At 39.0% G+C, this 16,672-nt stretch overlaps 2 protein-coding genes across 2 annotated transcripts; both read right to left on the bottom strand.

Moving 5' to 3' along the window:
• Window positions 1-1,188: 1,188 nt before the first annotated feature.
• LOC130463183 (serine/threonine-protein phosphatase 7 long form homolog) lies at window positions 1,189-4,594 on the bottom strand. The gene is made up of 6 exons (XM_056832235.1): window positions 4,428-4,594; window positions 3,402-4,317; window positions 3,217-3,304; window positions 2,128-2,544; window positions 1,546-2,036; window positions 1,189-1,447 (listed from the first exon to the last, which is right to left on the bottom strand). The coding sequence occupies exons 2-6, from the start codon at window positions 4,310-4,312 to the stop codon at window positions 1,189-1,191; spliced, it is 2,166 nt and encodes a 721-aa protein (XP_056688213.1). The 5' UTR covers window positions 4,313-4,317; window positions 4,428-4,594.
• LOC110776584 (uncharacterized) lies at window positions 4,424-16,014 on the bottom strand. Its single transcript, XM_021981140.2, has 2 exons — window positions 13,611-16,014; window positions 4,424-4,608 (listed from the first exon to the last, which is right to left on the bottom strand). Exons 1-2 carry the CDS (start codon window positions 16,012-16,014, stop codon window positions 4,424-4,426), a joined length of 2,589 nt encoding a protein of 862 aa, XP_021836832.2.
• Between the last annotated feature and the right edge of the window lie 658 nt (window positions 16,015-16,672).

Below are 16,672 nucleotides of genomic sequence, written 5' to 3'. Positions count from 1 at the left end.
ATCCTCTGAACTTGATTGTTATGGCTATAGTTGTTGAAAAATGACCATGTAAAAAGATCACATGTAACGTAAGATATACATGAGCAATTAAGTTGACGTCGTCATAGGATCCTTTGAAAAATGATTTTAAAAGATATTGTTGAAAAATGATCATGCGATTGCTAAGACGGTGATATATCCACAAGATTAGTGACAAATTACAATAATAATCAAGCTTACCGACCTATTAGTGGGTAACTGTTTCAAATTTAGCTAGAAAAAACAATGGAGTAACAATTGGGATTTCATAAAAGGCATTTTATTTCATTACGTAGTAGCAGTATGTAATACTCCAAATTTATAAGAAGTTTTTGTGTCGCATTTCATACCCAAAAATTTCCATCTTTTTGTTTTTATTTTCTGCTCAACTTTTTCTCAAGTGTTGCATGAATTCCTTTTAATCTTTCATTAACTTTTTTTAAATTTCTCTATCACCCTCAACTTCCAAATTATTATTGTAATGTAAGATTTACATTAGTTGTGGTTTATAAAAGAATAATGCATACTTTTTAAATTTTAGTAAATTACAATTTGATAAAGAATGTTATTACATATGAATTCATGGATCATATACTATTGTCATAAAAGGTGTTGCTTTTTACACAACTTGAGAAAATGGATTACACAACTTGAGAAAATGGAGACTAAGGGAAATATATCAATAAAAGAAACTTCAATAAGATTTGTTCTCATGCCACATCATCTTTTTACAAACCTAATTGTAATGAATCTTCTACCAACAATAGATACACCTATACAAAGGTTTGTACGTAGGACGTATTGTCATTTATCTCATTTAAAGCAACAACAAAAAAAAAACAGAGTATGTTTTGCATACATGGCAAAGACGAGCGATTTCCGTCAATATTGCACAAAGATAAGTTAATTCCCAAAATACGTTACTTTTTTTGTTAATTCCCACCATACCGTCCACGTCAGCAAGGGAGAGAGAAAACTAATTTTTTTTTCCGGTTCAACACTAAACCGCTATCTGAGATAGCGGTTTGATTTAGAACTAAACCGCTATCTCAGAATGCGGTTTATACTACTTAACCGCATTCTGAGATAGCGGTTTAGTTCAAAACCAAACCGCTATCTCAGATAGCGGTTCATAATGCCCCCTGCATCCAAGCTTGCAGTTTCCAGTGTTCAGCCAGAAAATGGGCTAAGATCTTCTGCCAAATAGTCCAACTCCAACAACCTGTAAACAAATCCAAGATCTCCAACAACGTCTATAATCCAACTCCAACGTCTGTAATCCAACTCCAACAACCTCCACAAATCATACCAACCAACCAAACCATAACACTTATGCAACAAAATAGAAGAGTGCAAACAAAAAATTTCCAAAAGTTCAATCGTTCCAATAATGACACATGAGTTTCTAAAAGTTCTAAAAGTTCCAATACTAGCAAAAAGAACAAAAGATTACACAAAATTTCTAATGTAGCTCAAATCTAAGTTCTACGTTGTTTCTTTGAATGCTCGGACGATGAAAATGAGGACTCATCCTCCTCGGCAATTGGCTCGGGACGTTGACTAGGAGAGCAACCCTTTTGTCGCCGGTAAGTGAGAAGCTGCAAAGGAGGAGATGAAATAACTTGTGATGCTGGCGGAGATGCAGGAGGAGTAAGAGGTGGAGGGCGTGGAGAAGGTGGTGGTGGAGGGCGTGGAGAAGGTGGTGGTGGAGGGTGTGGAGAAGTAAGTGCTAGAGGGCGTAGAGGAGGAGTAAGTGGTGGAGGGCGTGCACATGGTGGTCGAAAACCACGCCCTCGAGAAACATGTGAGGTGGAGGTGTCGGGTGTACACTGAGACGAGGCTAAATCATATTGTTGGAGGATATGTTCTTGCCCCACTCTTGATAAGGTCTCAATGCAAGAGGAACTCAAATTGCGTAACGTATCAAGAGTAAGAGGAAGGGCCAAATTGGGAGGTAACTCTAACGCAGAATCCACAGCTCGAGTGCATCTTGAGGCAAGATCAGCCAATGCATGTGACTACAAAAAAGAATGTGAAACAATAATTAGAATTCAACATTAGTTATGAATATAAACATTATACATGAAAATGGAACAAGGATTAATTTACCAAAATAATATCAGAGGAAGACGGCTGATAATGAGTGGTGGGGGGTGTAATGAGGAGTCTCGTGATGCTACAATACCAATCCATATACTCCTTCATCCTCTCACGATGACCGGCAAAAGGAGTGCCTTGAACAATCCGACTCTCACGATCACGCCACTCCTCCACATATTTGCGATGCATCTCTTCAAACTTCTTGTTTTTATGCCGTCGATCCACATTATGAAGATCAACACTCGTGTCACACGCAACGGGAACTGACTGTTCCAATCCAAACTGACGCATCACTCGATTTGGGTAGTGGTACTCAATAATGTCAAAGCAAATCAACGGTACAACTGAGCGCCATATATCTCTATCACATCTACAAATCTCGGGTAGTAAACCAAGTACCGTCTCTGAATATGGCTGCCAAGTCATCTACAATAAGTAAAAAGTGAGTATTTAGGCAATTTTAGGTGAAATTAAGCAATTTTAGGCTATTTTGGACAATTCTAGGTAAATTTAAGCCTTTAGGTGTGATTTTAAGCTATTATAGACTATGTTAGGTGAACTTAAGCGTGTTTAGGTGTATTTAGGCTATTTTTGGTGGATTTAGGCTAATTAAGGTGAATTGAAGCTATTTAAGGCGATTTTAGGCCATTTTAGGCGAACTTAAGCCTTTTTAGGCAATCTTTGGTGAATTTAAGCTATTATATGCCATTTTAGGTGAATTTAAGCTATTTTAGCCTATTTTAGGTGAATCCAAGCTATTCTAGACTATGTTAGGTGAATTTAAGCTAGTTTAGGCCTTTTTATGCTATGTTTGGTGGATTTAGGCTAATTAAGGTGAATTGAAGCTATTTTATGCGATTTTAGCCTTTTTAGGCAATTTTTGGTGAATTAAGGGAATTTTTAGACAATTTTTGGTGAATGTAGGCTATTTAAGACAAAAATTGACAATTTAGACCAAAGTTGACTTAAATTGACAATTTAGACCAAAGTTGAACTAGTTGACTTTAATGCACCTACATTGACAAAAATTGACCAAAGTTGACCTAACTTGAAACAAAAGAAGCATTTGAGTAATTAGTAAGGTGAGATATTAAATACCTGTGTCTCCTTTTGATGGTCAAGTGCATCCCTAAAGAAAGAGAGTCCACTAGCTGTATGGCCACATGAAAAGTGAACCCTAAGCCAACTAACAAAACAAGTAAAGTAAAGTGTTAGTAAAGTAAAGTGTTAACAAATTACTTGATTTATCGAAGTAGTAATGAGTAGTTAAACAAATAAGTTACCTGCATGCTAAGGGGTCCACTCCACGCTGATGCTGAGTACCAAGAATAGATGGATCGTCGACCTCAATAGGATGCTCTGGGTCAGGAGGTGGAGCATCGCGAACTCTCGAAATCCTCGGACGACCAATGTGAATATGCTCCCATGACCATAACTGCAGAAGTATAAGTGGACCACCAATGTCACGGGATCGTCTACGAGCGGCTCGACACATCTGTCGATACAAATAAGCAAGGGTCGCACTCCCCCAGCTGTATGTCCCAGCTCTACGCAAGTCGCGAATCAATGGCAAGTAGACGAGCTGCACGGCATCACCGCTCTTATCAGCAAACAAAATGGACCCCATAAGTGCAAGAATATATGCTCGGCTAAACCTCTCATAAACAATATCAGCAGCGTCATCAGGGGGGCCCTGACTGAAGTGTCGCCTCAACCAAGTCATCCTCAATGATGAACCCTGGAGAACAGGTTTTCCATCATCACCAGGCTCTGGTCGTATCCCTAACAACTCCTCGACTAAAGCTGACCACACCCCAGTACCATCCCCTGTGACAGGAGCCCCATGAACTCTGAGCCCCAACAAAACAGCGACATCCTGCAGAGTAATAGTAGCCTCACCAACAGCCAAATGAAAAGTGTGCGTCTCCTGTCTCCATCTCTCAATCAATGCTGTGATCAAAGACCTATCTAAGGCTAATCCACCACCAACCAATCTATGTACACCATAGAACCCTGCTAATCTAACAAACTCCAAGACTCGATCATGTATCACCCACTCTCCTAAACCAAGCACGTGCTCCTGACACGTCAAAAGCCTGTCCATACCCCCTCCCCAAACATCCTCACTCCTATGCTCCGCCTGCAACGTCAAAACCGAAGTATCACGTGGGCCGGGATGGATCGTCGGCTCCATGAGACCTGAAAAAGAAGTTTATTAGAAATCGTAAAATCACACGTCAAAAGAAATATATGCACAAAAATTAAACTTAGAATCACACATCAAGAGAAACATAAACTGAGTTTATTACCCCGATGATCCAACACCACCCCTAGCTGCACAAGTTTTCTTATTATGCCCTTGACGTCGACAAATGCTACATGATTTTACATTGACACTGCGTCGAGCACTCGAATCCATCTCATTAGGGTATCGAGACGACTTTGGGCGTCCCACACCACGCCGTTTACTAGCATCAGCAACTATTCTCACTGTTAGGTTATGATACATATGACAATTCATAAATCATGCGGAAACAACCATTAAGCCAGGAATACATATTATTTACACATAATCATATAGCATAATTTAGATGCATACTCTTTGTTGCGTGCCTTCCCTAGCTGCGCCCGAACCGAACAAGAACAAGTCTTTAGGACTCCAAGTGTCGTCCCTCCGTAGATAGTCCACAGCACGTCCGGATCCGCCTTAAGATTGACCAACTAGAATCGCCCCTAAGGTACTATAAATTTTCGGCACTTTTGAGCAAGATGTGTGACTGAATTTTTCTCTCAAAACTCACTTTGAATACTTGAATTACTCTATGAAAATATGTGACCCTAGGCACCTATTTATAGAGTTATGGAAAGGGTTTTGGAATCCTATTAGGATACTAATTTATTTAATTATAACCCTACTAGGACTCTAATTAAATAATCATTATCTAATAGTTTTAGGATTTAATCACACTTCGAATCCCGATCGCTTCAGGATTCCCGCACAAGCATTGCACGAGCACCGTACACCCGCGCAAGCCATGCGGCCCACGCTAGGCGCACAGCGCTCGGCCCACTGCTGTGCTCTCGCGCGCGCGCCCAAGGCCTTGGCTGGGCCTGGCCTTGCGCTGGGCCTGGTCGAGGCTTGGCGTGCGATGGTGCGCGTTGGCTCGCTGGGCGACGACCTGGCTTCGTGCTGGGCCTTCGTCTAGCGGGCCTCGTCCGATGCTAATTCGTACGATACGCTTCCGATTAAATTCCCGATTCCGGAATTCATTTCCGATACGAACAATATTTAATATTTCCGATTCCGGAATCAATTTCCGTTTCGAACAAATATTTAATATTTCCGTTTCCGAAATTATTTTCCGATTCCGATAATATTTCCGATTCTGACAATATTTCCGTTTCCGGCAATATTTCCGATTCTGGCAATATTTCCATTTCCGATAATATTTTCCGACACGTACCATGTTTCCGTTTCCGGCAACATCTACGACTTGGATAATATTTATATTTCCGATACGATCCATATTTCCGTTTCCGGCAATATCATCGTTTCCGGAGTATTCATTTCTTGCCTGTGACGATCTCAGCTCCCACTGAAACCAAGATCCGTCGATTCCGAATATCCATAGATGGAGTATTTAATGCCATTAAATACTTGATCCGTTTACGTACTATTTGTGTGACCCTACGGGTTCAGTCAAGAGTAAGCTGTGGATTAATATCATTAATTCCACTTGAACTGAAGCGGCCTCTAGCTAGGCATTCAGCTCACTTGATCTCACTGAAATATTAACTTGTTAATTAATACTGAACCGCATTTATTAGACTTAACATTGAATGCATACTTGGACCAAGGGCATTATTTCCTTCAGTCTCCCACTTGTCTTTAGGGACAAGTGTGCATTTCCTAATTCCTTTGTCGCTCGATGCTTGCTCTTGAACATAAGGTAAGAGTTGTCATCCTTATTATGTCCTGAGGTGTTCCTCGGTTTCAGAGTTCAACTGATCAAATAAACAGATAATCATAGCCTATGATTCATCCGAGCACGGCCATGCATTTCACAGTTTCTAGCTCTCCGAGTGGCCTTGTACAACTTTTAAGCATCTCATCCCGATTTATGGGAGGACAATCCCAATCTTGCGATCTTGAGATTAGACTTCGTTTGATAGGTGATTACCTGAGCGTTGCCTTTATAGCCTCCTTTTACGGTGCGACGGTTGGTCAACGTCAAAGCAACCAGTTCTCAAACAAGTAATCTCAAATCACTCAGGTATTGAGGATTTAGTGTCTAATAATTTTAATGAAATTTACTTATGACATATTTTCATCTCTTACAGTAAAGTTTCATAGGTCTTGTCCGATACTAGTCTTCCCAAAGTAAGTATCTATGCAAATGATTATGACATTGCCATGTCCACATAGTTCAAGAAACAGAACTACTAGTCATCTTGCATTCTAATCGTCTAACGTTTTCTATGCGTCCAATTTTATAGAAAACTCCGACTAGGGACCATTTTCAACCTTTGACATTCAAGTTCACTTGATAGAAATTTCTTAGTCACAGGACTGGTCCTGACAGTCTATCTTGAATATATCGTCAAATTGAAGGGACTCATCATTTAATACTAAACCAAGATTAAATGGAATATGAAAATACATTTCATATATGATAAATATTCAACCCCATTGTTTTACAACCATGGGCCTCAAACCCATCTTTAAAACAGTTCATGGAATTCAAAGCTATGCTTGATTTCCAGTGCTACAACGTGAGTGTTGCTTCTCACTTGTTGCATAGGTTTAGTTATCATGCTTTGCCAATCTTAATATCCTTTTCATCGAATGTTTTTCGAGATATGATGATAAGATCTTTTGAGTTTGTTTATTATGTGATCTAGTCTTTCTTACTTCGATAGTGGTTCTACGCATTTTGCAATGAAGAACCATCAAGTTAGCAGACGTTTTTCTTGCTTCAAGAGTGGTTCTACGCATTTTTCAATGAAGAACCATCAAGCCAGCAGATAGGTGATCTACCCAAGTTCAGTGAAGAACTTTAAACAACCCTGTTTTATTGCTTCTTAGGCAATAAATTACTTTTACTTCAACTGTATAGGTTGCTAGTGATGCTTTGTTTGGATTTACCTATCCAAGCAGTTCATAGATATGTGGAAGACTCTCCAACTATATCTTAGAACATAGAAATTATTATTTTAATTTCCCACGCAACAACTCATGGTCTCCAACCCATGTTGCCATTTTCAAAACACGATGCTCTATAGCTCGTCCTTATCAATGGTTAACTCCAAAGGGTCTTGCTTGATCCTTTGCCAGTGTTTATGCTTGTAGCATCAATATTTAGCATATCTTTATTTCCTTGAATCAAGAACTATTCCTATGTACCTTTTCAAGTACCATAAGTATTCTTGATCTCAATCTAGTTGATCTTTACTTAGATCAATAGAGATTGGTATATGTTCGTCATGGCTAAAGTCATACGATACGTTTTTGGCGATCCTCATATTATATCATACATGATAAATTCTTTTGCAGAATAATTCCCAATTGAATTCTATTCATGTAACTTTAGCTTATCTAGTTTCAGTAGATACTAAATTCAGCTAAATTCTTTGACATATAATATAGGTTAAGAATCTTATTTAGATCCTTTGATGTTTAACTTAGTAAATGCTTATACATAGTTCAAACATCTTTTACTTAGATTTATTCACATGGGTCGAATATCTCCAATGGAGACTTTCGTGTTTGACTTAGTAAATGCCATTACTTAATCCAAAACAATATCATAAGATCTTTGTAAATAGATCTTAATACCCAGTATGTACTAAGTTTCGCCATGGTCCATCATTGATGAATAATTTCAAATCTAAGTCATTAGCATTTGAATGTTATTTCACAATAGAGAGATATGTGTGTAATACACATAGGACCAATTAAGTTTTAAGTACTCCCACTAAACTTCTTATATATCTATAAGAATCATGTATATTTTATGAAACTAAAATGCTTATTAGCTTCACTTAAAATACAGTTCCAATTCCCAATTGCTTGCTTAAATCTGTACTTAGATTTTATAAGCTAGCTTTCCTTTTCAAGCATTTATTTGGATCCACAAATTCTATGACATACCATGTACATATTATATTCCAACATTTGATTGAGGAATACGTTTTGTCATCCAATTGCCATATGTACCAATATGCAATCATTGCTTGAATTATAGACTTAAGCATTACGATTTTGCATGAGGTTTCAACACAATCCATGCCATGAATTTGCTTGTAACCTTTAGCAACTAATCTAGCTTTGTGTGTGAACACAATTCCATGTTTGATGGTTTTTATCCTTAAAACAAACTTGAAACCAATAGGTGTGAAACTATTCTTGCAAATCAACAAAATTTCAATTTTGTCATCAAAACATTGAGTATGTTTTATGGCCTTTAACCAATTAAACATATAGTCTATATGTGGCCTCTAACCATTTTAGGGAATCTGGGTTTCGTCATAGCTTTCTTACAAGTCACTTCTTTTAGTTTGACTGCAAGTTGTAGGTTTCTTTACTATCTAATAGAAGAATTGCATAGTTTCAGTGACCTGAACTCCATGTTTCTTCACTATCTAATAGAAGAATCTCATAGTTCCAGTGACTTGAACTCTATGCCTACTAGGGTATAGAACATCAAACAATAGAATATCAATAGCCACTTGAAAGTCCTTTGAATATTCTGTTCTCCTTGAAGCACTTGTAAAGTCTTCTAAGAGATGTCTATTCTTTAAAGCCACTTCTAAAATCCTTAAAGAATAAGTTCGGATTTTCTGAAGCACTTCGAAAAGCCTCCGGAATGTCCGTTTATGTTTGTTGTTCGCCTCGAAGACTTTCGAGGTCTATTTTCTCCCACTTGTCATTTTGGAAACGAATCTCCAAAAGGACATTATTTCGAGCTTTTGAATGTTAACTTGTTGATATGGTCTAAGCAACAATGCCAAAGATTAGTGGAACTCAAATCAAGGGGTTGATTTGAACCTAGTAAATTTTTTATTGTTAAAGAGTTGTTTGTTTTAATCAAGCATATTGACTCAACCCGTAATTGACCATTTCACTCAAATAAACAAACAAACATTGTTTTTGTTTTTCTTGAATGTGAGTCTTTCTGTGTTTGAAAAACAGAAATTTAGGTATGCTGATTATGGAACAAAATAGCCATTAAGTTCCAGCCTTTAAAACAAACTAGATGACCCTACAACTAATGTAGCATTGCCATGCTTCATTTCCCACTTGTAGGCCATTAGTGTAGCCTAGCTTCCATTATTTGAGTTATTACCGAAGTAAGAACCTCAAGCGGTATATGATACCAAGGAAGTTTGATTGCTAGGTCACTTCTCTTTAAACATGAACTTACAGGTAGAAACGGAATCGTAAATTCCTTTCATTTGTTCCTCGTTTTCCTATTTCTTGTACCCTTTCTTATAGTCTTAAGAATTGAATTCTTTAGTGTTGACTTTTATACTTTGTTAGACATGTCCAATGTCACCCCAACAAGGTTCTTACCATTTAATTTATGTTGAGTATTAAGTTTCAACTAGATGATCTTACCAGAAGCTTCTAAAGTTCTCTAATCATCGATCTATTCGAATGTCTAGGGACTAGACTCATTCGAGAATTAAATGGACAAAGATATTAGGTTGTTAACCATTGGTAAAGCTGAGCGCATTAAACTCAATGCTTTATGATCTCAAAACTACAGTGTATTTTGAATTCACAAGCACCAATTGGTTTGCCATTCGACTTTGATGTTCGAAAACAACCATAAAAGTCGCTAAAAGAAACGTACATTTTAAATTGCTCATTTTCTCTCATTTCCGTGAATCGTTCTTGGATTCACTACCAATCGAGGAAATCTACTGTTACCTTTCTAAAAGGATTTATTGCAGTGCAAGATATTTAATTATAAACAATAATTAAAACATACATTGAAGCATGCAAAGTCTAAACATTTATCATGAATAATAACTTGAAAATGAAAGCAATCATGCAATTTAAACAAGTCATTAGCATTTTATTCGAATTATGTGTTCCGGCAGGTGTGAATAAAATGATTCCAAGATCCTAAAATCATTGAAGAACTAAGCACAGTTTGTCGACTTAATCCTAAAACATCTTAGGTAAGCAAAAGCCTTTTGCTAATAGTCTAGAAACTATTCTTGGTTGATAGGTACGTCTAAGAACTTATTAGGTAAACCTATCGTTTTGCCACGACATAAAAGGACTCCTTACTTATATCGTTGAGTTTCACCAAAACTAACATGTACTCACAATTATTTGTGTACCTTGCCCCTTTAGGACCAATAAGTAACACCTCGCTGAGCGAAAACTATTACTAGATTGATGTAAAGGATATCCAAGCAAGTGTATATTTTGGCATGGCACCTTTTAACTCAATTTTTAAGTTTGGAACTTAAGGCTCTTACTATGTTGGTTAGATTTTAAGTGAACTAAAATCCTTAATCATGCAACATAATCAAGCTTATGATCTCATGCATTTTAAGACATATTTAAAAGCAATAAATAACTTAAAACATGCATAAGATAAATGTGATCTAGTATGGCCCGACTTCATCTTGAAGCTTTGACTTCAAAGTCCGTCTTGAAAATCTCCGTGGGAGGCACCATTTTCTTCAAATAGGATAAGCTATAACTAATTACAGCTATTTGATGGTACGCAGACCATATTTGAATTGAAAAATAACTTTGGTACTTTAGACCAATTACATTCAAATTAATAGTGCGCAGACCATATTTTCTATCCTATTTGGGCCATACTAGTCACTTCATAACCTGCAAAACAGTACATATACAATATATACCATTCACCCATTCATTATCTTGAATGGCCCACATAGCTGGTTAGTAAAACACATTATGCATCACGTAAACATTTGCAGCAATTAATCAAGGGCACCAATAATCTACCAATTATTCAGTCCTTATTAATTCTAATCAAGTTGTTTTAAACTTAAGGATTTGTAGACCTAATCAAGAGTTTATGACTAAAAAGCGCTCCCACTAAACCAATAAATTCATATGCTTTACTAATTTTAAACATAAAAATGTATTTCAAGTCTAACCGGAAACATACAAATTTAATTAAAATTTAAAGCCCATATAAATTTATAATTGAATCCAAAAATTTTAATTTGATTTCAGTCGTGTTTAAATTAATTCATGATTTTAATTTTAGTAAAATAATTAGAATAAATAAAATTTATTATAATTACAATATTCAAAATTAAAATCCAAGAAAATAATTTAAATTATTAATTTTAAAATTAATTAAAATTACGTAAACTGAAAATTTCAAATTAAACATTCAAAACGATCTAATCGTAATGCAAACACCCTACGCATCGAACGCCCATGGGCCACACGCACACAGCCATCGCTGGCCATGTGCGCGCAGCCCATGCGCTCGTCGCATAGCTGCTGCATCTTCCCATCGCAAGCCATCGCACAAGTGGTGCTCGCTGCGCGCGCGCCAGCGCTCGATGCACGCGAGCCATCGCTCGCTGTGCGCGCTCGCCAGCGCTTGCTGCGCGCGCTCCAGCGCTCGATGCACGCGAGCCATCGCTCGCTGTGCGCGAGCCATCGCTCGCAGTGCGCGAGCAATTGCTCGCTGCGCGCGATCGACGCTGGGCGCACCGCTCGTGGCACGCGAGCTTGCGCTCGCTGCGTGCGAGGCTGCGCGCGCTTGCGCGAGGCAATGCGCGTTGTGGCGCAGCTCGCTTGCTGCCCACACGCGACTGCCTTGCCTTGCCTTCGCCCATGCCCATTCGTCCATAGCTCGTGGCCCACGACACAAGGCAGGGCTGCTGCCTTGTGCTCGTGCACCATGCCCTCGTTCATTGCATTCGTGCCGCACGGGCGACGAGCTCCCTTGCTCGTCGTCGCATGCCCGCACTATACAACACCCCTTAAGGGTAACACGTAGCGTCCATTGCTTTGTGCGTGCAAGTTATATGAACGAATCGCATAAAATTTAAAATTTATATTTAAAATTAATGACAAATTAATAAATTAATATTAATAATAAGAGGCTCGTGATACCACTGTTAGGTTATGATACATATGACAATTCATAAATCATGCGAAAACAACCATTAAGCCAGGAATACATATTATTTACACATAATCATATAGCATAATTTAGATGCATACTCTTTGTTGCGTGCCTTCCCTAGCTGCGCCCGAACCGAACAAGAACAAGTCTTTAGGACTCCAAGTGTCGTCCCTCCGTAGATAGTCCACAGCACGTCCGGATCCGCCTTAAGATTGACCAACTAGAATCGCCCCTAAGGTACTATAAATTTTCGGCACTTTTGAGCAAGATGTGTGACTGAATTTTTCTCTCAAAACTCACTTTGAATACTTGAATTACTCTATGAAAATATGTGACCCTAGGCACCTATTTATAGAGTTATGGAAAGGGTTTTGGAATCCTATTAGGATACTAATTTATTTAATTATAACCCTACTAGGACTCTAATTAAATAATCATTATCTAATAGTTTTAGGATTTAATCACACTTCGAATCCCGATCGCTTCAGGATTCCCGCACAAGCATTGCACGAGCACCGTACACCCGCGCAAGCCATGCGGCCCACGCTAGGCGCACAGCGCTCGGCCCACTGCTGTGCTCTCGCGCGCGCGCCCAAGGCCTTGGCTGGGCCATGCCTTGCGCTGGGCCTGGTCGAGGCTTGGCGTGCGATGGTGCGCGTTGGCTCGCTGGGCGACGGCCTGGCTTCGTGCTGGGCCTTCGTCTAGCGGGCCTCGTCCGATGCTAATTCGTACGATACGCTTCCGATTAAATTCCCGATTCCGGAATTCATTTCCGATACGAACAATATTTAATATTTCCGATTCCGGAATCAATTTCCGTTTCGAACAAATATTTAATATTTCCGTTTCCGGAATTATTTTCCGATTCCGATAATATTTCCGATTCTGACAATATTTCCGTTTCCGGCAATATTTCCGATTCTGGCAATATTTCCATTTCCGATAATATTTTCCGACACGTACCATGTTTCCGTTTCCGGCAACATCTACGACTTGGATAATATTTATATTTCCGATACGATCCATATTTCCGTTTCCGGCAATATCATCGTTTCCGGAGTATTCATTTCTTGCCTGTGACGATCTCAGCTCCCACTGAAACCAAGATCCGTCGATTCCGAATATCCATAGTTGGAGTATTTAATGCCATTAAATACTTGATCCGTTTACGTACTATTTGTGTGACCCTACGGGTTCAGTCAAGAGTAAGCTGTGGATTAATATCATTAATTCCACTTGAACTGAAGCGGCCTCTAGCTAGGCATTCAGCTCACTTGATCTCACTGAATTATTAACTTGTTAATTAATACTGAACCGCATTTATTAGATTTAACATTGAATGCATACTTGGACCAAGGGCATTATTTCCTTCACTCACCCCAGTATAATGAGGCCAATAGGGAACATCAGGAAGTGGATGAAAGCTCTTCAAGTATGTTTGCCTATACTCGACAGTGGTAAAGAAAGGATCAACGAAAGCAGCATAAGATAAGCTGCGTGAACGACAAACCGCAAGCACATGGGAGCATGGCAACTTGTAGATTTTTAATTTCTCACAAGTGCAAGTTTTGGCTACAAGGTTAACAGTGTGTACGTTACCACCTTTACCTGAAGCCCTGCCTCCTCGTCCAGTTGTAACCTCAAATAGCCCCATCTCATGATCAAAGGCTTGGACCTCGTGAGCACCAGATTTTGCCATGTTCATTTCAATTGTTGTTGTGGCCTTCTCAACGAAATCGTGGCCTTCTTCAATTCTCCTTTTACCCCAACCTCGTCTTGTAACAAAGTAGGAGTTCACTCGGTAAAACGTCATCCGAACAAGGGCGGTTATCGGCAAACAACGAGCACCTTTCATCACCCCATTAAAAGCTTCGGACATGTTTGTGGTTTTCACGCCATATCTAAAACCACCATCATGGTGGATCGACCACCGATGAGGAGAAATATCCATCAAGTACTTATGAGCTTCAACATTCAATTCACCAATTCTTCCCAAGTAGTAATCAAACTTCTTTCTTTGACGAGCATCTGCGGCTTTTCCGAAAAGGTTCTTCACATAAGCATTCTTGAACTGAGTGTTGACATTAGAGGCAAGGTGACGATTACAAAATCGATGGTGGGCACGCGGCTCCTCCCACCCACTATTGACCTCATTCATTGTTTGCAAAATCCCTGCATGTCTATCAGAAATGACACATAAACCTTCCCTCTGAGTAACTAAATGCCGAATGCATTTCATGAACCATTTCCAACTCTCACCATTTTCATTTTCAACAATAGCAAAAGCAAGAGGGAACAATTGAGAATTCGCATCTGTACCCATGGCTATGAGTAACGTGCCCTTGTACTTACCATACAAATGAGTTCCATCTATGGTGATTAGGGGTCGACAGTGCTTAAAACCATCGATGGAAGGCTTGAATGCCCAAAACACTCTAAAAAAAATGTGAACAGAAGGATCTTCATTAGACGCCAAGGTACACCATTCCACGACGGTTCCTGGATTAGATTCTTTCAATGCTTGCATGTACCTAGGCAACTCTTCGTAAGATTGCTCCCAATCACCAAAAATGCTTGCAATAGCCTTTTGTTTCGCTGACCAAGCTCTCTTGTAAGTGATGGTATACTTAAACTTGACTTTCACCGCTTGCACAATAACACGGATTTTCAAAGAAGGATCGGCACGAATAAGATCTTTTATCTCATTGCATACAAAATCAGAGGAGAGAAGAGGATGATCGATTGAGTTTATGTCACCCAAACAATTACTTGCATGGGGGCCATTATACCTCACAATTCTGAATGAAGCAAGACAAGGATCCTTGATTGCACGTAACCTCCATGAGCATTTGCATGAACTCTTTCTTTTACACTCAACTACGTATTTTGTGGGCTCACTCTCCAACACCTTAAATGAATGATTTTTAGCTATGGAATAACCTTTGACTATGTCTTTCAATTGCGCCAAAGAATCAAACTCTTGCCCAATAGCAAATTCACCATCGAAAGAGTGGTTGTTGGACCAAGTCCTCCAAGAATCAAGCAAAATCGGATCCAACTCTGCAACATTGTTGAAAATTTGAGATGGAGCGCTTTCTCTTATAGCTTTGTCATTAGCATCTTGTGTATCTTCATCTTCATCAACATCACTATCCACCCCAACCGCTTCATCTCCAAAAAAATCAACACATATTTGATCTAGAGAATCGAAAAGTATCATAGATGGATCACCATTTGTAGCTTCTACATGTGGTGTTTGAGTTGGAGAAGTGAGCTCTGAAATGTGTTCACTAGCATATTGTTCATCCGTAAGCATTCTTGTGAATGAACCCGTTAACCCACTTTGATTTGTCAAGGGCAAGTAGGGAAATGGACTCGCCCATGAATCCATTTCATGAAAGGATTCCAAGTGGGATTGAGTTTCGGGTTGCTTTGGAAGTTGCTCGATGAACAATTGCATTGTGGTTGATTGTGTTTGAGACATAGCAATCAACATTGCTTTTAAAGAATTGTCATCATCCAACGGAATGGCTTCATATGAACCGGACATCATTGGATACCTCATTAGTAGCTTCAACTCCACATATCTCGAGTCACATCTCATAAGATCATAAACCTTACTCAAAACCTCATCATAACTCATTTGACAATTGACAAACCCAAATTTTCGCTCTCCTCCTTTATATGTAACATCACCGCTACTTTGCAAAATTTCCCCTCCCCAATGACAATAAATAGGATAGTCTGGCAACTCCATATTCTAAACAAAAAATAATATGATTAATAATATGAAATCCCCAATTTGGGCCATCATAATCTGATTTCAATTCAATTGAACTTGAAAAATTGAAGACTAAATTTCCAAATTGAAAAACTCAAGAGCTTAAAACGAATCAAAGATCAGAAATAATTCAAAAAAATAAAAATCACAGCATAATCACTTTAAAATAATATAATTCATAACATCGCTATCTCAAATAGCGGTTAGATATACGTTAACAATAAAAAAAAATACAATTAATTCAGGGTAATCATATCATAAACTCATCAATCAAACATAAGCATGATCTTCCTAATAACATCATCAAACAAACCTAAACATAGCAACGATTATTACTGAATTAATAATTAGCTTCAAATATATTAATTCAAAAAAAAATTAGGGCTTACCTGATTTCGAACCACCGACGACCGGTGGTGGGTGAGAAAGAAGCTCGACGGCTTTGGTGGCTGATGAGGAGGCTCGACGGCTAGTGGTGGTGAGGAAGAGGTCCGACAGCCGGCAAGGGCTGAGGAACAATTTCGAAACGGAGGAACGATGGAGAAGGGTGAGAAAGAGACTCGAGAATCCGTTGTGGGTGAGGAGGCTCGACGCGACGGCCGGAGGTAGGGCGAGGAATGAGGTCGGCTAACGG

This window comes from Spinacia oleracea, chromosome 6 (genome assembly GCF_020520425.1).
Source record: "Spinacia oleracea cultivar Varoflay chromosome 6, BTI_SOV_V1, whole genome shotgun sequence".
In the NCBI taxonomy this organism is placed as follows: Eukaryota; Viridiplantae; Streptophyta; class Magnoliopsida; order Caryophyllales; family Amaranthaceae; genus Spinacia; species Spinacia oleracea.
Note: the sequence above shows the minus strand (reverse complement) of the source record. Positions and strands in the feature narration are given on the sequence as shown.